Consider the following 27,372-nt stretch of genomic DNA (forward strand, 5'->3'; position numbering starts at 1 on the left):
TAGCGCCATGGCTACTGTGTTTCGATCACTGGGCACAGGTGGCATCTTAATTACCATGGATATTTTAGTGAGAAAGGGTGAGGGCCATTTGTATTGGATCGCTAATTGAGCAGACCCTCTCAAAATACCATTAGCACCACTTGGATCATTAAATTTAAGGGCCTGATGACACAGAATTACATAATGGCTTTGACAACATTTAAATAGAGCAACTTTACAGGACTTCTGCGCTCAGATATATGAGGATATCCATCATATGTGAGTCAAGATCACTAATCTACACTTTTGTGTCCAGAATATGAATAATTAGTGAGGGGAATTGTGGGGCATGGGAACAGGTGGAGCAGAGTCTCTGGATGAGGGGAGATTGAGAGAGAGAGAGAGAGAGAGAGAGAGAGAGAGAGAGAGAGAGAGAGAGAGCAGGAGGGATGGTGTGAAAAGAGCTTGTCTCCTGTTCTTTCAGCTACTTTTTGTCTTATTCTCTCACTAAGACAAGAAAACCTATACTTTAGGACAGCTGCTAAGCTGATTTTCCCAGAGATTAGCTGCATATCGGTTGCGTCAAAGAACAGTCCACAAAATGCAAGCTGTTAGTAGTGAACAAAGTTTCCAGAATGTGAAAGTTCTGAGGTTTTAGCCCACAAGCAATCAAAGGCCTTTGTCTTTCACATTCACAATAGAACAATATTTTGCAGCCAGTCAAAACAGACTTGCGATAGAAACGTTAATTTCGCATGTCAAGACAAGCAATGCATAGTTTTCATATTTTGTCTGTGCCATGTAAACATGTTTTTTGTTTCATTTTTCTTCATTATATACAATATGCAATATTCAGTATATGCAATAAAAAATATTATACATCCAAATATTTAAATTAAGTTGTTACTTTGAATAATCTTTTTATTTGAAACTTTCCTTTTTGAACTTTATTTTATTAGGATAGTATAGGCTGTAGATTCATTTAAGGAAAGTTACAAAAGTTTTGCAAATGCACACCCCAAAATAAACACATTTAAATGCTTAATTTAAATGTGTCTTTATTTTTATCTTTTTATCTATACTCTTTATTTTTATCTTTCAATGTTTTCTTTATTTTTTATTTCTTTTAATTCCTATTATAACTGTAATATTTTTATTTCATTTCTGTGTAAAGCACTTTGAATTGCCACTGTGTATGAAATGTGCTATACAAATAAACTTGCCTTGCCTTGCCTTGCCTTGCCTAATTTGCCATTTGTTTTGTTTTTTATGCTGTTTACTGTGTCCAATATTGCTTATTGTTCAGTCATAATTTGGATTGCTGTTGTCTCATCTGAACTTTAGTTGTTTCTTCTCTCAGTCCCTTCCCCCATTTTTTTCTCACAAGATTCTTAAAAAAGGGAGACTAGCTGGGCTTGCCTGATATCACCCTCCAGGGTGACAGCTGTGCCAAAAAGCCCTTCACCACTCACAGACACACACACACACACACACACACACACACACACACACACACACACACACACACACACACACACACACACACACACACACACACACACACACACACACACACAAAGCTCATTTAGGGAGCCTCGCTCAGTGGCCTGGAAATCACACTCTAAGCTCCGCCCTAAAGTGTGGTCAGCCATTGTTATTGTAATGAGGCCGTGTGCATGTGCATAAAGGAGAGAGAGAGTGGGTTTATGTCTTCCCTCCCTGTAGACATTTTCCACATACAGCTACAAGATTAGCCCTCTGAGTTCATCCAACATGAAGCTGATTACTAAAGCCTGTAAAGTTATATAATAATAAACAGACATCATCAACCATTATGTATGAGAAGAAGAGTGTAAATAATTCATCAACACACTCTCAAAGTAACAGATTCAAAACAGGACACCATAAAATGTCCTATCATCAATATTCATTAACATTATACAGTCTGCAGTTAAACGCATTAAAAGCCAAGCCACTGCTGACAGGCTCCAAGTGCTCATATGTTCATACAAGTCTTTTCAAATAAAGCTTTGAAAGCTTTTCACACTTTCTACAGGCCTGGTGTCCGCTAAGTGTAAATGCCTTAATAAGCACCCTGGGCCCCCTCCACACGTCCCATGGTCCCCCTCCTTACTCACCATGGCAACAGCAATTTGGTGGGGGGTGGGGGTGGTGGGGTGTTCTCAGCATCATTATCAGCAGGCCCATCTGTCATGGGGGGGGTAAGACTTCAGATCACGTAAAGAGGCCTACGTACGTGGGCTCCAGCAGTAACCCAGCACATATGCCTTCTCACTGGGCTGACAGGGGAAAGGGTGGGGGAGAAGAGAGGTGCACCAGATTGAGTTTGGGAAAGAATGACAAAGATCTGAGGGCATGAGGTTTCAATGATTGATTAGCTGAGATTTTTAAAAGAATAAATGTACAAAACATTGAATATTGAATGCTTCTAAATATATATATATATATATATATATATATATATATATATATATATATATATATATATATATATATATATATATATATATATATATATATATATATATATATTTTTTTTTTTTATTATTATTATTATCTAAGAAAAAATTATTTTATAATTTTTTAAAATGTGTTTCCGTTTCACTTAAGCAACCTTGAGGTCATGAAAGGTGCTATATAAAAATAAATTATTATTATTATTAAAATGTAGATATTGTTCATGGGTGAACACCATCAATTTAACCAAACAGAAATCACAGGGATGAAATGTGAGATTATGTGTAAAATAGTCTACATAAGATTTACAGGGAAAACTTTTTTTAAGTAAGAATATAAAATGTATTGTTTATCATTTAGGATAATGTTTAATCTGAACATCCACAAAAGCTTTTCATCTGCATGTTTAAAAAACGAGAAATATCATGGCTGACCAGTTTGAGACACGTTGGCAGACAATGAGACAAAACTTCTCTACTAAAGAAGGAAAAAATAGCTTCAGTTACCCTGTTTAAATGTGTTTAAAATATGTGTGTGTGTTTTTTTTAGAAAGTTCAAAATCACGCCGTAAAAAGTTTTACCGAGAGATTTTCATTTAAAAAAAAATTCTGACACATGACTCGAGGCGTACAAGACAAGCTTTTGTTTTCATTTTCCGAGGTCACAGTGTGATACACAGGCAGTGAGGCGCGCCCTCATTGGCTAGTCGAAAGAAGCAAACACTACCAAATCGCCGCTGATTGGTGGACGCAAAATTTTACGATATAAGACCGCCCACCTCTTTCTGTAAGTTTTGTTTAAAGTAACTTTCTCTTATGAAGTTGACTAGTTTTGCGGTGTCGAAGGCGAAGAAATCACCGCAAGGATGAAGTTGTGTAAAACTTTTCTCGGTGAGTGATTGACTCTTTTAAATCAAGTGTTTTGAATCTTTTTGTTCGCGTCAAACTTAGACAAAGTCTGGTTCGCTGTGGTTTTGTTGATAGCCTGTGATAAGCTTTTGTTGATAATCATTATTGTGATTAAATAATATGATTAAATGATGGACTATATTTTTTTTCTTTCGTGTAATGAGCTATGAGAATGTAAAACTGCACCGACAGGCACAGGTTTCCCCTTTCTTTGTTTACTTTCATTTTAAATATGAATATAAAATGTTGACTGAATAGACCTGGATTACGTTTTAACTCTTTCAAACTACTCTGCTATTGACAAACACATAGTATTGACCTAGATCCCGGATTTTTGTATCTTTAAAAAACTTGCGGAACGAAATCCCTGTCCAGACAGTTTTTAAACAAAGGCAACTTTTGTCTCCCGGAGGGAGTTGTGCTTTAAACTCAGAAGCTGTCTGACTTCTGGCGTATTAAAACTTTTGTGTTTGGGAGGGATCAGTCCATCTGGCTATGGGGGGATTCCGGGGTGTTGTGCTTCTCATTCGCTCAGCTGGCATCCTATGTAATATTTATACACAGTGTCTGGCCAGTGGGAACAGACTGTGGCTTTAATTGTATGCTGGGCTATCCATCTGTATGAAACTTTAGGATGAGGGGTGAGCAAAGTTCCAGCTGGTAACCGAAGAACTTCGGTCTCATTAAATATGCAAAACTCTCAAAGGATTGTGCTAGCTTCATACTTGATACGAAACTTTTTTTTTGTTAAGTTTGGTAAAGAGTTTTCCCCTCCCCCTTCGCTCTATTATAAAGCTATTATAAAGCAAATGCACTTTTTAGTTAAGTTCCACATGTGACCTATTATAGCTAATATATTAGGCTAGGCTAGGTTATTTTTAGCATTAATCCAAGTTACCAGTTTCACTGTGTTTGGTACTGTTACTGTAACAATAATGCTAAAACATATTTTAAAAAAGAGTTTTCAGAGTTTCTTGATTTTCTTAATCAGTAAAGAAATTAAATGTGTGTAGCCTACTTATATTGTCCGATTTTCATTAATGATAAAGAAAAGTTTTTACATCTCTTTGATTTTACTTTAAAAAAGCAATCACTTATACTTAAATCTTCACGTTTATTTCACATTTAACAGTTTAAGTTAGACGGATATTTCATATTCCACAAAACTGGGTCATAAGGCTTCTGGAAAAAAAAACATTAAAGAAAAGTATTTCAGCGCTTTTGAAGCAAGGCGAATGTGTCATTACACATTAAATAAAATAGATCCATATTGAAGACTATTCTCCAGTAGACAATCTCCAGTGAAATACTGAATATTGTAACGTATGGCAATCGTAGCCTACAATAGCGTTTAAAAACATTTGATAGTTAAATTATTTTATCTATGTAACGACATATATGTTATAATATATTTTAATGTAATGTTCCGTGCATGAATCGCTGAATACTCATTGAAAACAGCGTTTTCTTCAAACTAGGCACCTGCCACGGATAGCGCTCTTGTCCATGGTACTGAACCAGCGCTGTTCTGGTGCTGAACTTTCGGCTGAACTCTCGCGTATAAACGTAGAGATTCTTTCAAAAATAACTCAAATTAGTTTAGGTTATAGGTGAAATGTCAAACGACTTTCCTCTTGCGTGTGAGCGTTTTATATTGTGTGCGGGGGGTCAATAGCGGCTCACTCTCCATCTTGTGTTGTACATGGTTTACTATGATGATGATGATGTCACGGCGCAGGGTAGAGGAGGGGTGGACAATGGGCCTGTGAACGAAAGGTAAGTCAGTATCCTTCGACAAAGCGTTTGGAGATATGATTTTGGCAGCATTTGTGTTCACATAACCGGTCGATTAATGGATTTATGCGTCTTGCTTACAACATGAAGAGGTTTCGGACCGGTCCTGAGCGAATTATTAGAGGATTTTAACGGTAGCGGCACGAGACTCATTCTGAAGGGGAGGTGTACAACACTGAAGTTAACACACAGAGCCTACAAAGACCAAGAGGCCGCTCTCGTCTCCTTGAAAAAAAAACGTCGTTTGCTTATGGTATTTTGTTTGTTTACTATTTTGGATGCTGATGTGGATGAAAGATTCAGTGTTTGGAAAGGTTGGCTGGTTTGGATTTCCGTTACTATTGAAGCCTAATGGACGTCGGACTTGTAATCTCTTAAAGAAGAAATGCCATTCCACCGTGTTTACATTTCCAGCGCATTTTGTCCTAGTTTTGCTACACAGTTATGCTGCGTAAAAAGGACGATTCTACAATGTTTTTTTTGAATAATTGTATTGGCAGTTACATCGCGGGGCTATTTTCAAGAAACCCAAGAACTTAAAAAGGGCCTCTATCGTATCTATAACACAATATTCATACTGTCATATTACTATTTCAGTGTTGTGCTTGTTTTGAAACAATATTTACCTGCGAATCGGAAACGTGGACGTTTAAATGCAAGCGGCAATGGAGTATTCATTGGAAGTTTGTTTATTCATACTAAGTCAGAGATGCTTGTATAACCGCAATACATTTTATGGGAGTGGATAAATAGACATTATAAAGCCTTAAGTCACGCACAAGCAGCATATGTTTTGTCTTGTATGCGTGCGTTATCTACGAGAAACAAAACAATGCGAGCGAACCATCTGTTTACTTCAGGCTAGGCCTACATCATATACTATTCAGTTATTAGATTGTCGCCTTTTCTTTGAGTTTTACATTCAAGTGATTGTTTATTCGTCGCTTAAGCTTGTTTTAGGACCTCTGTAGTTTGGGCTTTAACCGTTTTTGCTTTGATAATTCGGTCAAGTGGAGACGGGTCTTGTAAACATTCTGCTGAATATTGTTTCTGCTCGAAAGTGACGGACTATAAAGGCGGAGGATTTGGCTGATAGTAATTGAAAGGCGTGGTGTGCTAGAAGAGGTTATGCGCAGCATCATCATTGTGCTTTTTCGAAGCCAAGGGCCTATTGCGACAAAAGAAATGCTAACATTAGTCTATACTACAACGTGTGAGCAATTTGTGGCTAACATGGACTCCCATTGGTCCATTTCATAGATCCATGGGCCTACTATATGAGAGTTAAACTATGCTTTTGCATCCTCTCAATCATTTGAGAAAGTGGGCCTAATGTTTTTTAAAAATGGATCCCTGAAACTATTCAGGTCAAGTGAATGGTTATAAAAACTCTCAAATCAACTCTCAATTTCTATCTATAAATAATACGGCAGCATGTACATTTTCCACATTTATGTCTAAACTGTAAAATAAAAAATGAAAGCAATAGTTTGAAGAACATCATCAAATGATATAATTTGACTCCAAATGTGTTAAAAAGTAGCTTAAATAAATTTTCAGAAGTATTTTTATGTTCCTTTATGTAACTTTTATAGAAAGTTTTCAGCAACTGCACTAAAATCGATTGAACCTGTTTCCCTGGGAACGGACACAGGACAGTGAGTTTGAATTGCGTATTGTGTCATATGTGGCAAGCGCCACAATTGTTGTGGTTCTCAAGGGAATTCCCTCCCCTGTTACGTGTGTGACGTGGATGAGCACCAGGTGCTGCTTAAAACGTAATCAGACCACATGTAATGACGCCCTGATAAAAACAGCTGGGTCACGGTTGCATCTCTCGTCACCCGGGTTGAATAATCAACACCAGAGCCATGAAGGCACGCAGATTCTGTCAGACCATGATGTACTGTTGAAAGCCTATTCAGTGACCAAAGTGCATGTGTCCTCTGGGGGATATTTAATGTTTGCTTCTGGATTAGGGGTGTTCATTTTTTGATAATCATCCCCTAATAAATTACTTTGCGTGTAAATCAGCATTACAGGCAAAGATCTTTCTGATCTTAGAAGCTCAACTGCCCGCGAAGCATAAATATTGCATATTTCAAACTAAAATTATTTATAAAATATCCCTTATAAATAAAAAGTACTACTCTTCATTATGTTCCACTAATGGAAATCCACTGTCAAGAATTGCTTTAGTGTAACTTTTAAAATATATAATATATATTTTAATATATATATATATATTGCTTATTTCATTGTGTAAAATATTTGGACACGTCTTATCCTTTCTATCCTACAGAGAATGAGTTCAGAGGGCAGCTGCTGAGCCAGAGGTGGACACGAGGGGACAGAGTTAGCAGCTGCGAGAACAAGAGGAGTAGGAGACTCAAAGTGAGACATTATGTGTGTGTGTGTGTCTGTCAGAGTAGCTTTATTTAATCGATTAACAGGCTATAAGTATATTTCCCTTTCTAAAGCTCTGACATCTTTCTCTCACTGGGAGGGCCACATTTCTTTCTTGTATTTCACTTCGCTTCCACCAAGGATTGGGAGGGATGTGCAATTGAAAGAACTTATTGGAGTGTATTATTGATTGGGCTCTTTAAAAAGCATTTAAGAGGACTGAGGGCTACTCTGGTGTCTGTGAAATCAAAACCACTCAGATCTGAGCATAAAAATCACAATCTGAAAGGTATAGATGTCAAATATGTCATTTGAAAGCCATAGAACAGCGAAATCATACTTTCAATATGATTTTAGAGATACATTTAGAGAAATGGAGAGGGAAAATAATTTAAGACATAAAGGCTTCACACATAATAATGTTGTAACCACTCATGGGTTTGTGTTTCAGATGAGCCAAGACGCAGATGAGAAGCGGACAAGGACACGCTCAAAAGGAATCAGAGGTAAAAGCCTCTTAAAAACTTGAGAGAAAAAATCTGTTTTTTTGTATGAATTTATTGACTGACAGAGCTTTTATCTCTCTCCTTATATCAGTTCCTCTTGAGCTTGTCGGACAAGAGTACAGGTGAGAATGCGCTTTTATGCTTATGTAGTGATACTCAATGTTTAGAAAGACCACAATTTAGTAAGTTAATGAATAGAGCTAATCGAAACCGCTGTTTTGCAGCTGCCCTACGCCAGGATGCGACGGCCTAGGCCATGTCAGCGGAAAGTACGCCCGACACAGAAGGTTAGTAGTGAGGATTCTGTCTTATAACTGCCAATACCAAAAAACTGCAGAGTTTTTACAGTACCTTTTCATCCTTTCCAGTGCATTGGGCTGCCCATTGGCTAAGAAAAGAAAACTCCTGGAGGCCGAGGAGAATCAGCCAGCCCCAAAAAAGAAACCCAACCCCTTAAAGCTGGCCATGGATGATGGGTTCAATGCAGACAGTGACACAAACAGTGACACAGAAGCAAAAGATGAGGAAGTGGAGTCTGAAGAGGACACTGTCGATAAAGAAATGGAGGCGAAAGAAAAGACACCTACATCAGAAGCAATGACAGGTGGGTAAATTACAACTGAATTTTGAATTATATTTATGGCTATGTAACATGCAGTGCATGTACAAACCTAGTCTTTATGTATTTAAGCTTATTAGTTCAACAAAAAGTCCTTTTTGTCATTCCCTTAGAAGAAAGTTCACAAATTGATTCGGAAGAGAAAAAGACGCCTGTCCAAGAAACATCAAGTCCAGTGCCAGAGAACGAAATTGAGAAGGAGGAAGCCAATATTGAGGCCATGCCCATCCAACAAATCACCTTGGATACCGAGACAGAAGAGGGGCTACAGGTCGCCGAAGAGATTCAAGCTCGAGAAGAAGAGATTGAGGAGGAAGCAGAAGAGATTACGGAAGAGGAGCGAGTGACCCAGCAACTGAAAGAGACCGACGAGCCTGTGACAACAGTTGAGGAAGAAGAGGAGGACGATGACGAGGAAGAGGGGGAAGAGGAAACGCAATGTCTGAGCCAGAAGAACAACTCGGACCACCAGTACTTCAGTGGAGACTTTGGCAAAATCCAGACCAAAGAGACTGAGGAGACAGAGAAGGACAGTGAAGATGAGGAGGAGGAAGGAGATGAGGAAGAGGAACAATCCCAGGTAGAGCTATCCTCCCTAATCGCACCTGTCCCCGTTGCTTCAGCTCAGGAATTAGATGTGATGACACACAGCAACATAAATTTAGACCAACCTCTTTGTGAAGATGAGTTTGAGGAGGAGGATGACGAAAGAGATGATGCATCAGATAAAGACTCACCCACTGTAGTCATCGAGCTGGGTTCAGAGGGAGAGGAAGACGAAGATGAGGAAGAGGAAGATGACGGAGAAGAAGAGGAGGCCGATGAAGTAGACGATGACGATTTAGACAGCATGTCACAGAGGTCAGAGGTCACAGATGACTCAGAGACGTACGACATGACACGGGGGAACCTGGGACTTCTAGAACAGGCCATTGCACTGAAAGCTGAACAAAACGGCCTCAGTTCTGAAGAGAGCTGCTCTCCTGAGCAGCAGCACTACCACAGCCCAGAGGAGAGGATGAGTAAAGCCATGGACATCGCAGCTCGTAGAGCATACTATGGTAAAGGTGACAGCAAAATGCTTAATTCAGCCTACTTTAATTGTAAAACTCTATGACCTCAATTCATTTTAGATAACATGCAGTTGCGGTGGGTGTGGGTGTGGAGTTTCATTTGTTTTTGTCTCTTCGCTCTTGAACACAGAAGGTTCTAGATCAGAGAAGAAGGAAATAAAGTGCCCTACTCCAGGATGTGATGGGACAGGTCATGTGACTGGATTATACCCACACCACCGCAGCCTTTCTGGGTGCCCACACAAGGACAGAATCCCTCCAGAGAGTAAGCATTGTCTTGCACTAGTACCATAATATGTTTCAATTGAAATGCTCACCAAGGCTGCATTTTTTGGATTGTAAAAACAGTACAGTACAGTACAGTACAATTTAAAACTGCTATTTTCTATTTAAAGCTGCTGTCTGTAACTTTTTTGTGTTCAAGATTTACAAAAATTATATAATCAGAATGTACAACATGAATCAATTTTCCAAACCGTGTTTTTGTCTTACCCTGAATCATTATGGTACACTTATAATAATAAGTGTTTATATTGGGACTATTTCAGACCGGTCTGGTAGGAACCGCTGCTGAGGAGCACAGTCCCTGCGTGACTTGCCATAGGCATAAACAGAGAGAAGTAGCTCCGGCTGCAATGTTCTTCCTCAAGACGCATGCAGTTCTGTTTATTAACCGCTAGAGCGCAAGAAGTTACGGACTGCAGCTTTAAATACATTTTAATCTATTCCTGTGATGGCAAAGCTGGATTTTCAGCAGCCATTACTTCAGCAGCCACATGATCCTCAAGAAAACATTTTAATATGCTGATTTGGTACTTTCATTTCACTATTTGTGTGGAAACCGTGATACATTTTTCAGGATTCTATGATAAATAGAAACAGCATATATTTAAATTGAAAGTTTTTGTAACATTATAAGTATCTTTACTGTCACTTTTGATTCATGTAATGTGTCCTTGCTGAATAAAAGTATTCAATTCTTAAAAAAAACAAAACATTTGAATGGTAGCATATACTAATTTATCTTTTTTGGAACTAGTCTTGGCAATGCATGAGAACGTACTGAAGTGTCCAACACCTGGATGCACTGGACAGGGACATGTGAACAGCAACCGCAACACACATCGCAGGTACTGCAACTTAACTATTTTGACCTTTTCAGTATCTGTTCGAAAATGTTTCCCAAAAACCATGTGTTTTTCTTACATTTTATACTTTTAGTCTCTCTGGCTGCCCTATTGCTGCTGCAGGGAAACACAAAAGCCATGAAAAGCAGTCACAGCCGCAGACCTCTGTCAGTGATCCAGTCACCGGGGGCTCAAACTCTGACAGAGTTCTCAGGTGAGTGTTTTCCTCCTCTTTTACAGACAAAAGAGCTTGATGGTTAAACATTGTGACTAAACACTCTTTTCTCTACAGGCCGATGTGTTTTGTGAAACAGCTGGAGATCCCTCAGTACGGTAGCTACAGGCCCAACGCCATGCCGGCCACTCCTCGGGCCAACCTGGCCAAGGAGCTGGAGAAGTATTCCAAGGTGTCCTTTGACTATGCAAGCTTCGATGTACAGGTATTTGGCAAGCGCATGCTTGCCCCCAAGATGCCCACCAGCGAAACCTCACCTAAAGCCTTCATATGTAAGCCCCTCTCTCATTCCTTTTAAAATAATGAATACGAAACGTATACAATAGATATTAACAGATAATGAACTATTGATAGCATATTGAAACACATTATCATAATTAACAGCCACACCATTTCCTAAAGCCTCATCCCCAAGCCACAGCCTGTCTGGGGGCTACACCAAAAGCAGCTCCTCTTCCACCTCCAGTGGGTACGATTATACCCATGATGCCGAAGCCGCACACATGGCTGCCACTGCCATTCTCAACCTGTCCACCCGCTGTTGGGAGCGACCTGAAAACCTCAGCACTCGAGAGCCAGATCAGACCGGCAAAGTGAGTTTCTTCCTCTCTATCTGTATCTGTCATTCAGTCTAGAGGAAAGTTGGGTTCTATAACATCTGCATTATATACACTATATTCGAATCATTTTTTTTTCTCTACAATCTAGGACATGGACATTGAGGTGGATGAGAATGGCACTCTGGACCTCAGCATGAAGAAACCCAAGAGGGAAGGAGTCCGGTCACCAGACCCATCTTCGTCCTCGTCATCATCTTCTCAACATCATGGTGTTACTTCACCCCACTCCAGCCACACTTACAAACAAGAGGAGTGGGAGGGGCCTCTGGATTACACCAAGTCAAACCGACAGAAAGAGGAGGAGCCAGAGGAGGAGCCAGATGAGGTAAATGTCTATCAATTTGAGTAAGATATATTCACACATTCTCACTTCATAGATGAATCTGACATATTTTGACATTTTTGACACTGACTATCAGATTTTGTCATTTTTGATAAATAATAAAAAAGAGGAAAGTCTTTACACATTCTATAAATTCAGCTGTTTTCTGTTTTGATGTGCTATTGTTCTCAGGTGGAGTACACCACACACTCATATGCCTCCTCTGATGGAGAGGATGATGATGCCACTCAGGAAAGCATTGAGGACAGGAAGTACCCTGGTGAGGTCACAACCTCCAGCTTCAAGGTCAAATTCCAGCCCAAGGACTGCAAGAAAGAGGTCTTGCTGTAAGTGTCTGCTAAAGCAACAACCTTATTTAAACTCCTTCACACACACACACACACACACACACGTGTCCAAAACACATCTGCAAAGCTAAAAAAAGAACTTTATAACTATTGTCTTGCAAAGATTAATTAATCTCTTAACTGGAATGATTCTACAGAGATTTAATGCACTCTTCATCTCTCTCCAGATGTCCCACCCCAGGTTGTGATGGTAGTGGACATATAACTGGGAACTATGCATCTCACCGCAGGTATGCCAGAAGCTATGACTCAGAATTTCTAGTCTGACCAGCCCCACTCATGTTTTCTTTTTTCTTTATCTATTTTTCTCTCTGCCTTACAGCTCCTGCTCTCTATAGCATAAACTTGTATTAGTTACCGCAAACAAATGCTATATGTCTCTTTAATGCATTTAGCATGTACTATGATTTTTATTTCATCATAAGTACTAGTTTTTCCATATTAGCCAAGATTTACTCAACGTCTTAATGTAGATTATTTAGGTTCATTTACGTATTTTAGCAAATAATCCATTAATAATACGGACAGAGCTCTGTATAATTACAGAGCAATATTAAAGTACATTATTCTTATTCTTCCGTCTTCAATGAAATCTTCTTCCCTCTATTCTCTATTCTCTATTCTGGTGTTTTTCTACTGCTCTTCAGTCTCTCTGGTTGTCCCCTTGCTGATAAAAGTCTTCGGACCCTCATGGCTGCCCACACTGCTGAACTCAAGTATGTCTGTTTTTCCTCTAATGAATCCTCACCAAACTTTACTGATTACTGCTTTTTTGACTCTACTAAACACTTCTGTTACTGCCAAACACTGTTTACTGTCCCTTTTGCTGGCTATTCTTGCACTGTTTGAACCAGCAATAACTTTACATTTCCAGTGGTCAAAAACTGTATCCTAGAGACGCATCAAACCAGCCGAGACATATTTAGCATCCAGGCTGAAGCCCAAATGTTTATTTAGATTTCCAGTATGATTGTATGTGTGATATTTGAATTGGCTCTGTCTAAAGCAGGGCTGTTTATGCTAATGTGTCTTTCTCTTGGCGATCTCCAGATGCCCTACTCCAGGTTGTGATGGATCAGGACACATTACTGGAAACTATGCTTCCCATAGAAGGTATGTTAATTAACAATATTACAAGATGCACTTTTGGATTCAGTGTCAAGCTTTGCAGCTCTTGTTCTGTCAAAAATATCAAACTGCACATGTAGAAACATAATAACATTTACATTTTCTCTGTTGCAGTCTGTCTGGATGTCCACGTGCCAAGAAAGGAGGAATCAAAACCACCCCAACAAAGGATGACAAGGAAGATTCAGAGCTCCTAAAGTAACAATCTCAACTTTTGTTACTAAACCTAAACCAGTGGATTTGCTGAGCACAGACCGTATCTTTTGAGAAAGCCAAAACTGACTGCCAGTTCATCACTTACCTCTCTATAGGTGCCCGGTGCCAGGTTGCGATAGTCTGGGGCATATCAGTGGGAAATACGCCACCCACCGCAGTGCCTATGGGTGCCCGCTGGCAGCACGCCGGCAGAAGGAGGGCATGTTAAATGGCACACCATTCTCCTGGAAGGCCTTCAAGTCTGAGGGCCCGACCTGCCCCACGCCAGGATGTGATGGATCAGGACATGCCAATGGCAGCTTTCTCACTCATCGCAGGTACAGACAAGGCCTAGTGACATTTACAGATAAATATTAGTATATAATATTAAATACCCAGTATAAGTTCAGATATAGGACAAGCAATAAATGAATGTTTCCATACAGAGATTATATATATTTTTTTATATATTTGAAATATAACTAAAACAATTTAACTGTATGAAATACTAATATGTTTTGAAATATTAGAAATGCCTATTTTTGACTTCCTGGGGTTATTGAAAGATGATGTAATAAAGACAATAAGTCGTGAACTCATGATCATAATGTGTTTTACAGTCTATCAGGTTGTCCTAGAGCTTCAGCTAACAAGAAGAGAACCAGGTTCCCAGGAGATGACTACATCAGCAAGAAATTCAGGGCAAGTGATGGTAAGATCAAATATCATCTGCTTCTCTTCTTTCATCCCCAATATGTTCATTTTGCGCTCTTTATTAACATACGCATTGTTTTTCTATCACTTCAGTTCTTGACAATGATGAAGACATCAAACAGCTGAACAAAGAGATCAATGAGCTGAATGAGTCAAACACTGAAATGGAAGCAGACATGGCCAACCTCCATACACAGGTCTAGATTTATCAAATACACATATACACTACTATTCTATTTTACTGTTTTCTATTTTAATATAGAATAAAACGTAACTTATTCCAGTGATTAAAAAGCTGAATTTTCAGCAGCTATTACTCAAGTCCTGAGTCTGTGATATTTTTGTAGAAACGTGATGTATTTTTTCAGGATTCTTGATGTATAGAAAGTTCAAAAGAACAGCATTTAAAATATAATTTTCTGACTGTTACATTTGATTGGGTTACACTTTATTTTACAGTGTCCTTGTTATATGTACTTACCATAGTAATAACAGTAAATTATGCATAATTACATGCAACTAACCCTAAACCTGACCCTATATTAAGTACATGTAGTTAATTAATATTACTCAGTACTTAAATATATAATTACACTGTAAAAAAGACTGTGTTACAGTGTAATTGTATATTTAAGTACTAAATACTACTACTAATAATAATAATAATTAACTACATGTACTTACTATAAAGTTAGGGTTAGGTTTAGGGTTAGTTGCATGCAATTATGCAAAATGTATAGTAATTACTATAGTAACTACATGTAACGTGTAACAAACACACTGTAAAATAAAGTGTTACCAAAAAATCTTAGTGACCCCAAAGTTTTTAACAGTACTGTACATGTCTCAGAAACTCCAACTTAAGATAAATATGTAACTTTTTCACTCTCTATATATAGTTTAAATGTAATCCGAGCATATAGCATTTGGCCCTTCACCTAAAAACACATGGAAAGGCTAGACAAACAAGCATTTTTGGGGGCATTTTTAAGGATAAATCTTCTTGTTGTTCATCACTGAAAATCCCATAATTGAAAATGATTAGGTGATTTCTTTCCATAAGGTTTAATGATATTATTTACAATACATCAAATACAATATTACAAAGCTTGGAGCTGCTGTTTATCCACGCATTTCTATTCTTAGATCTCATCCATGGAGAAGAACCTTAAGAGCATGGAAGAAGAGAATAAGCTCATAGAGGAGAAGAATGGGGCTCTGTTTATGGAACTGTCAGGCCTGAGCCAGGCTCTCATCCGCAGCCTTGCCAACATCCGTCTACCACAGATGGTCAGTCCATTTGCTATCAATTACCTTTCATGACTGTGCCTAGCAAATACAAGTATTGTACATTATATTTTCCCTTCCTTTTTTATAACAAACCACAATCTATTGTTTCCCACAGCAAGAGCCCATCACTGAGAATAATTTTGACGCATACGTGGATACGCTGACCCACATGTTCACCGATAAGGAGTGCTATCAGAACCCAGAGAACCGAGCCCTACTCGAGTCGATCAACCAGGCCGTCAAAGGCATTGAGGTGTGAGCTGAGGAGCAGCAGCTGCAAGACACTGTGGGTTGAATAAACCAGACCAACAACATAAAAATACTGTTTAAGGACATTCAGGTTTTATAGGTGGCGCCCTCTGAAAACGAGGAACGTCACAAGACCCATGGAAGTCAGAGAAAAGGACCAAATTCCAAATGATGCTGCTTAGCAATTTTGATGAGATACAAGATCCTTTGCCTCTTAAACCAAGATGGCTCTTCTTCTTTGGGGGTATTTTTTGGAGCAAACCATTTGTTACTGTTTTCTAGAGCAACTCTTACCGACACTGATCTGCCTTTCTTACTTCCCTCAGTGCATGGAGGTTGCCGTGAACAATAAGTCATGAGATTGTCGTGTGTCTGTGGGGGTGAGTCTATGTGTGTATGCGTAACAGAGTGCTTTATGTGTAACGTCCGGAGGTGAATACACGATTAATGACCTCCCTCGACAAAATAAGATTAGTATGCAGCACTGCTACATTCTGTATGATCCTGTATGATAATGTTGTCTCATATTTGGTGTAAATGTGCTCCTGTTCCATTCAGTAATATTTATCGTATTTGAGAACATAGATATTGCACTTCCATGAATAGTTTGTAGTTCCATCGTCATGTTATTATTGTAATTATTATTATTATTATTATGGCTATTTAAATTGGGTCCTTGAGATGTAAGTTTAATTTATTATTTATTCATGTTAAGGTTTATTTTGTTTATTTATTAATCACTGTCTATTTATGGACTTAATTTATTTCACAAAGCTAAATTCTATACACAGCTTTTAAACGGTTATTAAGAGGAGAGACGTTGCCCTCTGCGCTGTTAAAGAGGCAATATTTTAAGAATATCGACAGCAAATTGTTTTATAAACCTTCCTATTTATTTTAAAGACAGAGATTTATAATCTCTTTTTTAAGTGCAAATATTTTCTACCTAACAATTTTTATATTGTTTTTTAATATTCTCATTTATTTAATGAGTTCTGTTTTCCATAAAAGTATTTTGACACCCTCAAGAGTGAAGTGGGTTGAACAGATATGATGTATTTATTGTTATTTATTTAGTATTTAAGAACAAATTGAATGGAGATCTTGTTGCATATTTATTTTGTAAATGTCTCTGTGTTAGTGGTTGCTGCATATGGATAGTCTTTGCCCATGTTGTTGATAAAATAAATGGGAATTCTATCACCTACAACGCAGATTATGTCATATTTAAAACTGATGGTTTCTGACGATTTATTATAACCAGGCTTGTATTTGCCTTTGATCCAACAATGATATTGATCAATCCCATTAATTTTGAATTATCTGACATTTATCAGACCAAAGATGAAAGACAAATGAAACTCTCTCAGTAGGATACTTGGCTGACATCTGCTGGATACGCAGTGATTCTGTCACGATTTCTCCTCAGCTGCATGGCTACATAAAAATATAACTTGCAAACATAAAATATGTCTTTGTATTTTGACATGATTAATATTAAGCCCAATATTAAAAAGCAATATTGATAATACTCAAGTCAAATATAAAAAAAACCCCAAAACATAATTTTGAATGTGTGTATTTTAACTTCTTCCATGTAGATTTAAAATTTAATATTTTTCGAAGAGACTGCACCTAGTTGTCACGTTGCACATTTATTTTACTGTATGTTAGCCTGCTGTTTAATGGCAGGCTCCTTTCTTTGTGACAACGTACCCCATATGGTGGGACAAGTTGACATTCTACTGGTCGACAACAATCTTTTCTCCTGTGCAACAACGGGAGATGTTATAGTCATTATAAATAATTGGCTATGTGCCCAGAAATTAAACAGAATTTAAAAATACTGAGAATTATTCACAGGAGTAAAAAAAAAGGAGACTCTCGTGTTGATGAATATGTCATAAAATAATGTAGTGCAGAAGCTACCCATGTGCTCTATGGCCCATATTTCTGTTTGTGTGCTTGACGTCACGGAGTCAGCTGGCCAATGTTTACATCCAGCGCTGCTCGTCGTGAACGTTTATGGGGAGAAACCGAGACATAGAAACAACAGGAGACAATTAACCGAATGGACATCGTCAACAGACCATAGCCAGGGTACGTGTCTCAGGGTGTCAGACGATTCAGCTCGGTCGACTGTGAAGTCGTCGGGGTGTTTCCCGTGACGAGTTTCTTCCCAAAATCCAGTCCATCCCCATTTCTCCTGTCTTTGTCTTCATTTCTGACTACTTTTCGCAGGTAAGCGCATTATGAGTCGTGCTCAATGTTATATAGTATGATATTGGCGTGATTATAGAATTATAAACTCTATTAGTGTATTTTCACTGAGCATAACATGTAGTCTCGCATGCAGAATGCGGCAGGTCGTGATTTAAAATAATGGGTTTATTTGTGTTATTTCATATTTAACTCTATTTGAGAAACTACCCGGATGTTCAACAAAAACACTGCACAATATGCGTTTGTTCGAATGGCGCAGCTGCATTTGAGCGCGCGGTGATTGGTGGTAACATTCCTCACATCTGCAGTTTCTACACAGCGTCTCTGGGGAAGTTTTAACTTTCCAGTAGTGTAGCCCAGCGCCATCATCCGTTAACTGGACAAAATGCTGTTTTGTTGGGTCTGAACCATGTACAGTGGCCTCAAAAATTATTTGGACACTTAAGACAAAGGCTACTTATGTAAGTGTCTTCATAACAAAATAGCTTATAGAGTGGCATTTATTTTATAAAAATACAACTAAAACACACTTCTTAAGCAAAACGATTCAGAATTCTTAAACTTATGAACATAAATGATTACCAAATGTATTTGGAGAATTTCTGGTTGTCGAACAATAGTGAAATGCCCATATATACAGTCCTTCATCTCGTAAAACAGTGGTTCTTCAACAGGTGGGTCACAATCCAAATTGTTGTCTGATCTGTTAATGGACCAGCTGGGATAAAAACAATGCAAAATGCAAAGATGTGCAATAATATGCAACTAATCGTAATATAACCACATTGTGTCAGCCACAATTTGTTTTATGCAGCCAATTATTGGCTGCCAAGAGAATGGTAACTTCAAAATTCAAGAGATATTTAACTAAAATTACACTTATGTTAAAAAGTTTGGGGTCATTTGGATTCTTCTGATGAAATTAATAATTTTAGTCTTATTAATTTGTTCAAAAGTGACATTAAAGGCATTTAACAAAATATTCTTATTTTAAATCAATGTTGTTCTTTTGACCTTTCTGTTTAAAAAAAAAAAAAAACCTAGTCAGCAACATCAGCATATTAGAATGATTTCTGAAGGATCATATGACACTGAAGACTGGAGCAATGGCTTCTTTTTTTATTAAATAAATGCAGCCTTGGTGAGCATAAGATATTTCTTTCAACTTTTAACTTGTAAACTGTAGTGGAATAACTAAAATTGTAAAAAAAACAACAACAAAAATAACTGGGTCTGTTAAGCGAGGAATAATCAACGACGGGCAGTTGAATTATTAGAAATAATTATTAGGTAATGCGGCCACAACGTAAAACGGATTATTGAAAAATAATGCACATCCGGACCACGGGTGTGCATTATTTTTCAATAATTCAACGGCCCAGAGTAAATGTTGTGCTTATACTGTGGTTACCACATCTCAAAACATTGTTCAGATGATGTATTTCAGACATTTGTCAGGATTTTGTCCTTAAAACGCTCTTGTGCTTTGGACTAATTTCTTACGCATCTCATCCAAAGCCTCCGTTGCTAATTCCAAAACATAATTTTTGAGCTAGTAACAGAGTTTAGCTCTAAGTTTATCTACTCAAGAACAGCACCGTTATTACCTCGCTAATGAGAAATGTCTTTTAAGTTGTTAAACTATTTTACTGATAAACTGAGAGTAGCACTGACAACACGACTCCAGTCGGGGTTCAATCTTCACCTGGCTGGCAGGAGCCGCCACTGACGGGTCACATGACCTGTCACTGGGTGGTGGCAGCTGGCAGTCTGATTTACCACAGGTGGACTCCAATCAAGTTGTAGAAACATCTAAAGGATGATCAATGGAAGCAGGATGCACCTGAGCTCAGTGGCTGGCAGTCCGGCAACCATTGATTTTTGTCAGATTTTGTGTTCGGCTTTGGCCCTTTCTAGCTCTGGCGAATTACATTAATTTATTATTGTGCATCTGTTGATATTATGATTATGTTCTTTTACATGATTGGTGTTTTAGAGAATTTTATCGTAGTTAAAGCAGTCATATGGCCGTGATCACGACTGGTTGCTTACTGTCTGACACTTCGTGGATGCTCAATCCAGCCAGCTGCTGCGAGTATAATGCATTCCCTATCACTCTCGCTGGATGTAAAACTTACTGCTTCAGATGCAATCAATAACTTATTTCTTCACAAATTTGAGCATGACTGCAAACATGATATTGCTTTAACAAACATTCAATCATTAAAAAAACCAAAAACATTATCCTCAACATTATTTATGCATTTGTAATTGACCAATTCAGATGCATCTTCTTTCACCTCTGTAGCGCAAAGATGAATTTTGTTGTTAATGATTTCATTTGATTGGCAACAGCTCTATATAGTGTCTTATTCTAATTATATTTATTATAAGTCATTTATTATAAGTTATAAGTCATTTCTCAGGTGGTAATGTGGATCTCTATGAATTTAAGGAGTGTTGGTTTGGTCTTGGTCTCAACCCCTCAAAGTCTTGGTCTTGCCTTGGTCTCAACACACATTGGTCTTGGTCTCGACTTGGATTAGGTGGTCTTGACTACAACACTAGTATGGATACTGCTCTAATTGTGAATTCGTAAGTCTTAATTTATATTATGTAATAACATTTATATTATTTAATAAGGTAGATGCAGAAATATAGTTTATTAAAAAGTGAATTAATCTCAATAACATGAATCTTTCTCATTGCTTTAAGTATTTTCAGCTACAAGACAAACTACAGCAATGCTTTTTAATTATTCAATAAAAGATAGCCAACTTAAACTGTAAAATTACAGAGCACAGACTATCAGTATTTTCAAATTTACAAAAACTATTAACAATTAAAAAAATATAAATATATATATATATATATATATATATATATATATATATATATACACAAAAATGAACATAACATATATTTATTCAAGTATAAAGCCAAATAGAAAAACATTACATGATGAAAGAGTTCAGCCCAAATTCGTTTGAGTTTGCGGCTAGGCCTATTTTGTTACAAGCATGAGTGACGAAAAATAATTTCTTGGAATGAGAGTGTGAGTTGACACGTCAAACTCAGAGCACTCAATTCCGGCTGGACAGTGCAAGCAGCAATAACCAACCAGTCGGGATCACAACACTTTATTTGTGATAAACCTCCTATTTGTGATAAACCTAATTTCCATGAAGCGCGAGTGATAGAGAATGCGTTATACTCGCTGTCCTACAGCAGCTGGCTGGATTGAGCGTCCACGAAGTGTCAGTAAGCAACCAGTCATGATCACAGCCATATGAATGCTTTAACTACGATAAAATTCTCTAAAACACCAATCATGTAAAAGAACATAATCATACATACAGATATACAATAATAAATGAGCTTCGCCAGAGCTAGAGAGGGCCGAACACAAAACACAAAATCTGACTAAAATCAATGGTTGCCGGACTGCCAGCCACTGAGCTCAGGTGCATCCTGCTTCCATTGATCATCCTTTAGATGTTTCTATAACTTGATTGGAGTCCACCTGTGGTAAATTCAGTTGATTGGAAAGGCACACACCTGTCTATATAAGGTCCCACAGTTAACAGTGCATGTCAGAGCACAAACCAAGCCATGAAGTCCAAGGAATTGTCTGTAGACCTCCGAGACAGGATTGTACATTTACATTTACATTTATGCATCTGGCAGACGCTTTTATCCAAATCGACTTACAGGGACCTTATTACAGGGACTTTACTCCTGGAGCAACATGGAGTAAAGTGCCTTGCTCAAGGACACACTGGTGGTGACCGCTGGGATCGAACCAGCAACCTTCTGTGTATCAGTTCCATGGTTTAACCCACTGGACCACCATCTCTGTTGTATCGAGGCACAGGTCTGGAGAAGGGTACAGAAACATTTCTGCAGCATTGTAGGTCCCAATGAGCACAGTGGCCTCCGTCATCCTTTAATGGAAGAAGTTTGGAACCACCAGGACTCTTCCTAGAGCTGGCCGCCCGGCCAAACTGAGCGATCGGGGGAGAAGGGCCTTAGTCAGGGAGGTGACAAAGAACCCGATGGTGACAGAGCTAGAGCCATAAGCATAAATCCCGGGGTCAGGACCCCCCATCTGAGTTTTGTCCCCCTCAAACATTGATATGTTTAAAAACCACATTGTTTATGGTAGAAAATATAATAATATATAATTAACATAATTGTGTAAGTAGTAAAACAATACAAAGGCAAAAAAATGTGTGTTTGAGTCCCCCTCTTGCCTCACAGTGGTTTGATCCACCACGCACCTCACCTACACACAGGGAGAGTGAGAGTCTGGTGGGAGAGAACGAAAGTTCTTCAGTAGTTGTTTAACTCCATTAAGTAGGCTGTTAAGGTTATTTTATTCACTTTAAATATCGGATGAAGTGATTATTTTCTCTTTAATACAGACAATGCTGAGTTATTAATAAATTAGTGTGAACAACCATCTCGGCAGCACTCCACCAATCAGGCCTGTATGGTAGAGTAAGACGGAAGCCACTTCTCAGTAAATGGCACATGACAGCCCACCTGGAGTTTGCCAAAAGGCACCTGAAGGACTCTCAGACCATGAGAAACAAAATTCTCTGGTCTGATGAAACAAAGATTGAACTCTTTGGCCTGAATGGCAAGCGTCATGTCTGGAGGAAACCATACCGTTCATCACCTGGCCAATACCGTTCCTACAGTGAAGCCTGGTGGTGGCAGCATCATGCTGTGTTTTTCAGCGGCAGGAACTGGCAGACTAGTCAGGATCGAGGGAAAGATGAATGCAGCAATGTATAGAGACATCCTTGATGAAAACCTGCTCCAGGCCCAGCCAGAGCCCAGACTTGAACCCGTTTGAACTTCTCTGGAGAGATCTAAAAATGGCTGTACACCGACGCTCCCCATCCAACCTGATGGAGCTTGAGAGGTCCTGTAAAGAAGAATGGGAGAAACTGCCCAAAAATAGGTGTGCCAAGCTTGTAGCATCATACTCAAAAAGACTTGAGGCTGTAATTGGTGCCAAAGGTGCTATAACAAAGTATTGAGCAAAGGCGGTGAATGCGTATGTACATGCGACTTTTACAAATTTTTTAAAAATACATTTGCAAAGATTTCAAACAAACTTCTTTCATGTTGTCATTATAGGGTATTGTTTGTAGAATTTTGAGGAAAATAATGATTTTAATCCATTTTGGAATAAGGCTGCAACATAACAAAATGTGAAAAAAGTGAAGCGCTGTGAATTCTTTCTGGATGCGCTGTATTTGCTAGGTCTTTGGTCGTTGTGGGTTTTGTTTCTTTTGCTGTTGTAGACTGTAAGGACCTTTGAAATAAATGAAATCATTTGGCTAAGTGATATGGAACTGTAATGTGGTCAAGACCTGCCTGGAACTACTTTAGAGTGCGTTTCCCTGAAAATAATTACACACCTTAGAACATTCGTCAACCAATCAGATTCAAGCATTCATCAGCCCCGTAGTATAATACCATGGTAATATTAATATATTTCAGTGTTTGAAATATATTTTTATTTACTTTTGTATGTTAATCTTTTCGGGTACTGTGTTGGGGCACCACTTTCCTCAAGAAAAAACAGTTGTGAACCACTGTTATAGACAGAGGAAAGTAGTTGTTGATCAATTTAAAGTTGTTTTTAATCAACAGGAAGTATGTTTCTTGTGTGCCTTCTTCGGTTATACTTGTCTTTCATTTTCATCTTGTCTGTTTTCCCCCAAACAAAGAGCCAAAATGGGAGGTGCGGTCAGTGCCGGCGAGGACAATGACGAGTTGATTGACAACCTGAAAGATGCCCAGTACATTCGCTCTGATCTGGTCGAACATGCCTTCAGAGCCATTGATCGTGCTGACTACTATCTGGAAGAATTCCGCGACAGTGCCTACAAGGATCTGGCCTGGAGACACGGCAACATCCACCTTTCGGCACCCTGTATCTACTCCGAGGTGATGGAGGCTTTAGACCTGCAGCCTGGCCTGTCTTTTCTTAACCTAGGCAGTGGCACAGGCTACCTCAGCACCATGGTGGGACTTATACTGGGTAGGTTCATAGAGAATTTGACTGATTTGATTTCCATTTAAAGTGATAGTGATCAAGTTCTGACAGAAAGTTCTGTCATCATTTGCTCACCCTCAGGTCATTCCAAACCTGTACGAGTTTCTTCTGGGGAACACAAAAGAAGATATTTTGGAGAATGTTGGTAAGCAAACAGTTTCGCTTCCCATTGACTTCCATTGTATGTTTTGTCCATACAATGGAAATCAATGGTAAGCGAAACAGTTTGCATTCTTCAAAATATCTTCTTTTGTGTTCCAGAAAAGTCATACAGGTTTGAAACAACATGAGGGTGAGTAAATAATGATAGAAATTACATTTTTTGGGTGGTCTATCCACCCAAAAGTACATTTTCTACACAATATAATACCTGCTATGTGATCAATGACTTTCTGTGTCATATTTTTAGGTCCATTTGGTGTGAATCATGGTGTTGAATTGCATGAAGATGTTATAGAATATGCTTATCAGAAGCTGGACTTCTTCATCAAGACGAATGATAGTTTTGACAGGTGTAGTAACTTTTGTATTAAAAATAAACTTGTAGAAAGTCAAGTGTTCAAAATGATGGGTAGGACACTGACATTTCTAATTTTTTTGGTCTAGGTTTGAGTTCTGTGAGCCCTCCTTTGTAGTGGGCAACTGTCTGGAGATTGCTCCAGAAAATAGGCAGTATGACAGAGTTTATTGTGGCGCAGGGGTCCAGAGGGACCATGAAGACTACATGAAGAAGTTGTTGAAGGTTGGGGGAATCTTAGTGCTGCCACTGGAAGAAAAGGTGAATAAAGCAATCTTACATCTTACATCTTGCATCTGGTCTCAGGTAATCCAGGAGATACAAGTGTAAAATGTATATGTTTATGCATTTCTCATTTGTTCTAGCTTACTAAAATTACCCGGACAGGATATAACGCATGGGAAACAAGAAAGATAATTGCTGTGTCCTTCGCACCACTTGTGCTCCCTAAACACAGGGAAAATGGCAAACCGAGAGCAGTGTCCCTACGTAAGTAACCTGCTGTATTTTTTGTACCCATAAATTGTTCTGATTAAACTATAATATATTTTTTTTAGCCTAATAATAGTTTTTTTTGGTACAGTATTAGAAATACTTTTATTCAGCAAGGATGCATTAAATTGATCAAAAGTGACAGTCAAACAAGTAAATGCTGTTCTTTTGGAACTTTCTATTCATCAAAGTATCCTGAAAAAACGTATCAGTTTCCACAAAAATATTAAGCAGCACAACTGTTTTTAACATGATTTCATCATGTGACACTGAAGACTGGAGTAATGGTTGCTGAAAATTTCAGCTTTGTCACCACAGCAGTAAATTACATTTTAAAATATACAGTTAATGATAATATTTCACAATATTAATGTTTTAACTGTATTTTTAATCAAATAATGCAGCCTTGGTGAGCATAAGAGACTTCTTTTAAAAAGATTATAAAATCTTACCTAAACTTTTGAACGGTAGTATATTTAGATTATAATAAGAAGAAGAATTGTGTACGTGTATAAACTCAGTAAAAAATAAAATAAAACGCAGCTGCCATGTTCGAGGTGCGGAGTCTTCAGGATTTGGCCCGCATCACCATCCGTCACATTCTAAAGAAATCTGGGTCTGGATCCTTGCCACTCCCCCGGAGAACTGGATTGAAGCGAAGAAATCACTTTAAACAGAAACGTGAGCACCGCGACACCCCTCTTCTGACCAATAGTTATTTGTTCATGAGTCGCTTGATTCCCGGACCCATGGACAACAACAACAACCAGTCATCCACAGACAATGAGGATGAAGATGAAGACTGCAGAAGGGTTTGTGAGCAACTAGAGGAGAAAGAAGAGAATGGGAGGAGGAAGGAAGGCAGTGTTTTGATGATAGAGACTCCAGTAAACCTCTTAAGGGAGAGGATCCTCAGCCTGCCTTTGCCAGAGCCTCTCAAGATGTATCTTCTTTACTACAGAGAGAAGTAGACCTCTCCTTTCAGTGCATAGTGATGGGTAGCTGGGTAGTCTATTACAGACTGTCACATTAAGAGTCCATGGCTCTTTAGTAAACCACCTTCGCATTATCCTGTTAATCTTTCTCATGAAATTGCACCACCCTTTTTTCGGTTAGTTTACACATCATCTATGAAGGGAAATGTCTCATTTGGTTCCACCAAGGTTTTAAGTCTGGAGTCATGGTCTACAATGCTAACCATTTACATGGAAACAAGAAAGAGAGTGAAAACGAATTGATTAACCTAAGTTTCATGTAATTTGTGGACTGACTTTTTCAAATAGATACAAGACCAATGGCTAACAATTTACTAAATCATAAATACAGTGGTCTCACTTGTTTTGTGTGTTACATACCATCTAGTTTCTGTTCTTAGATTTACTATGAAAAGTGAAAATCTAAATATTCTTCTGATGTATGAATTTGTAAAAAGAAAAAAGTCTATATGTCCTCAAATACACTTATATTGTGTGAAAATACAAAGGCACGTTTAAAAAAAATTGATTGTCCAACAATCTGTGTAGTAAACTTTTGGGAATTTCAAGATAAAAGACTGATTTTTCTAAGGTGTTTTGCCAATTTAAAACGTTCTTGGGTTTGTATTGTTTTCAGGGCTTTTGCGTTTGCATTTTTGCTGTTTAAAAGTATAAAAGGTATAGTCTATGGTTGTGTAATCAGTCATAAATTGGTGCTCAGAATTGTGGTCATGCTCTGATGTGCACTGTCAAGCGATGTAGAATTGAATAACTCACCATTTTTAAATTAAACTTTTATATCTATATCATGACTAAAACACTTCACCTTAGAAATATCAGGCAAAAGTATGGAATGTTAGATGAAAATGTTATGCAACAAACTATAATGCATCAGCATGCTTATGAAATATGAACGTGGCACATAAAAGTTTGTATCAGTTTAATCAGGTGCTAAAAATGTAGCAAAGACTAGAGGGTCCAAACTGTTTTGACGTATGAATCAGTTTGCAGTTTTCAAACGAGTTTGGAAAACACAAAAACCAAAGCATTATGCATGTATTCTGATAAATAAACTCAGACCA

The 27,372-nt window shown here is 38.2% G+C and overlaps 2 protein-coding genes across 8 annotated transcripts; both read left to right on the forward strand.

The window, feature by feature from the left end:
* The first annotated feature begins 3,263 nt into the window (after positions 1-3,263).
* Positions 3,264-17,220, forward strand: myt1a (myelin transcription factor 1a). Of its 6 annotated transcripts, none has more exons than XM_079803740.1 (23): positions 3,264-3,347; positions 7,462-7,553; positions 8,017-8,071; positions 8,163-8,193; positions 8,296-8,358; positions 8,440-8,675; positions 8,804-9,757; positions 9,894-10,028; positions 10,803-10,893; positions 10,985-11,104; positions 11,183-11,397; positions 11,510-11,718; positions 11,834-12,070; positions 12,260-12,414; positions 12,603-12,665; positions 13,083-13,151; positions 13,486-13,548; positions 13,678-13,761; positions 13,875-14,096; positions 14,379-14,470; positions 14,566-14,669; positions 15,619-15,762; positions 15,878-17,220. In XM_079803740.1, the coding sequence occupies exons 1-23, from the start codon at positions 3,323-3,325 to the stop codon at positions 16,019-16,021; spliced, it is 3,603 nt and encodes a 1,200-aa protein (XP_079659866.1). In that variant the 5' UTR covers positions 3,264-3,322; the 3' UTR covers positions 16,022-17,220. The 6 variants fall into 6 exon arrangements, with proteins under 6 accessions (XP_079659866.1, XP_079659868.1, XP_079659867.1 ...); XM_079803742.1 differs by lacking the exon at positions 3,264-3,347 and adding an exon at positions 5,086-5,141 and having other exon boundaries at positions 8,804-9,751; XM_079803741.1 differs by lacking the exon at positions 3,264-3,347 and adding an exon at positions 5,107-5,141.
* Positions 17,221-17,951: 731 nt separating this feature from the next.
* Positions 17,952-26,978, forward strand: pcmtd2a (protein-L-isoaspartate (D-aspartate) O-methyltransferase domain containing 2a). Of its 2 annotated transcripts, none has more exons than XM_079802375.1 (6): positions 17,952-18,111; positions 23,979-24,292; positions 24,717-24,819; positions 24,914-25,085; positions 25,190-25,313; positions 25,860-26,978. In XM_079802375.1, exons 2-6 carry the CDS (start codon positions 23,986-23,988, stop codon positions 26,285-26,287), a joined length of 1,134 nt encoding a protein of 377 aa, XP_079658501.1. In that variant the 5' UTR covers positions 17,952-18,111; positions 23,979-23,985; the 3' UTR covers positions 26,288-26,978. The 2 variants fall into 2 exon arrangements, with proteins under 2 accessions (XP_079658501.1, XP_079658500.1); XM_079802374.1 differs by having other exon boundaries at positions 17,979-18,252.
* Positions 26,979-27,372: the final 394 nt, after the last annotated feature.

This window comes from Gobio gobio (assembly GCF_949357685.1).
Source record: "Gobio gobio genome assembly, chromosome: 21".
NCBI lineage: Eukaryota > Metazoa > Chordata > Actinopteri > Cypriniformes > Gobionidae > Gobio > Gobio gobio.

What these genes read in the sequence shown, in the direction of transcription:
- myt1a (XM_079803740.1), top strand. Translation starts at nt 3,323, where the DNA reads ATGAAGTTGTGTAAAACTTTTCTCG. An exon ending in TAGAGCATACTATGGTAAAG is followed by an intron (nt 9,758 to 9,893) that starts GTGACAGCAAAA and finishes TCTTGAACACAG; the next exon opens with AAGGTTCTAGATCAGAGAAG. An exon ending in AACCGCAACACACATCGCAG is followed by an intron (nt 10,894 to 10,984) that starts GTACTGCAACTT and finishes TTATACTTTTAG; the next exon opens with TCTCTCTGGCTGCCCTATTG.
- pcmtd2a (XM_079802375.1), top strand. Translation starts at nt 23,986, where the DNA reads ATGGGAGGTGCGGTCAGTGCCGGCGAGGACAATGACGAGTTGATTGAC. An exon ending in ACGAATGATAGTTTTGACAG is followed by an intron (nt 24,820 to 24,913) that starts GTGTAGTAACTT and finishes TTTTTGGTCTAG; the next exon opens with GTTTGAGTTCTGTGAGCCCT. An exon ending in TGCTGCCACTGGAAGAAAAG is followed by an intron (nt 25,086 to 25,189) that starts GTGAATAAAGCA and finishes CATTTGTTCTAG; the next exon opens with CTTACTAAAATTACCCGGAC.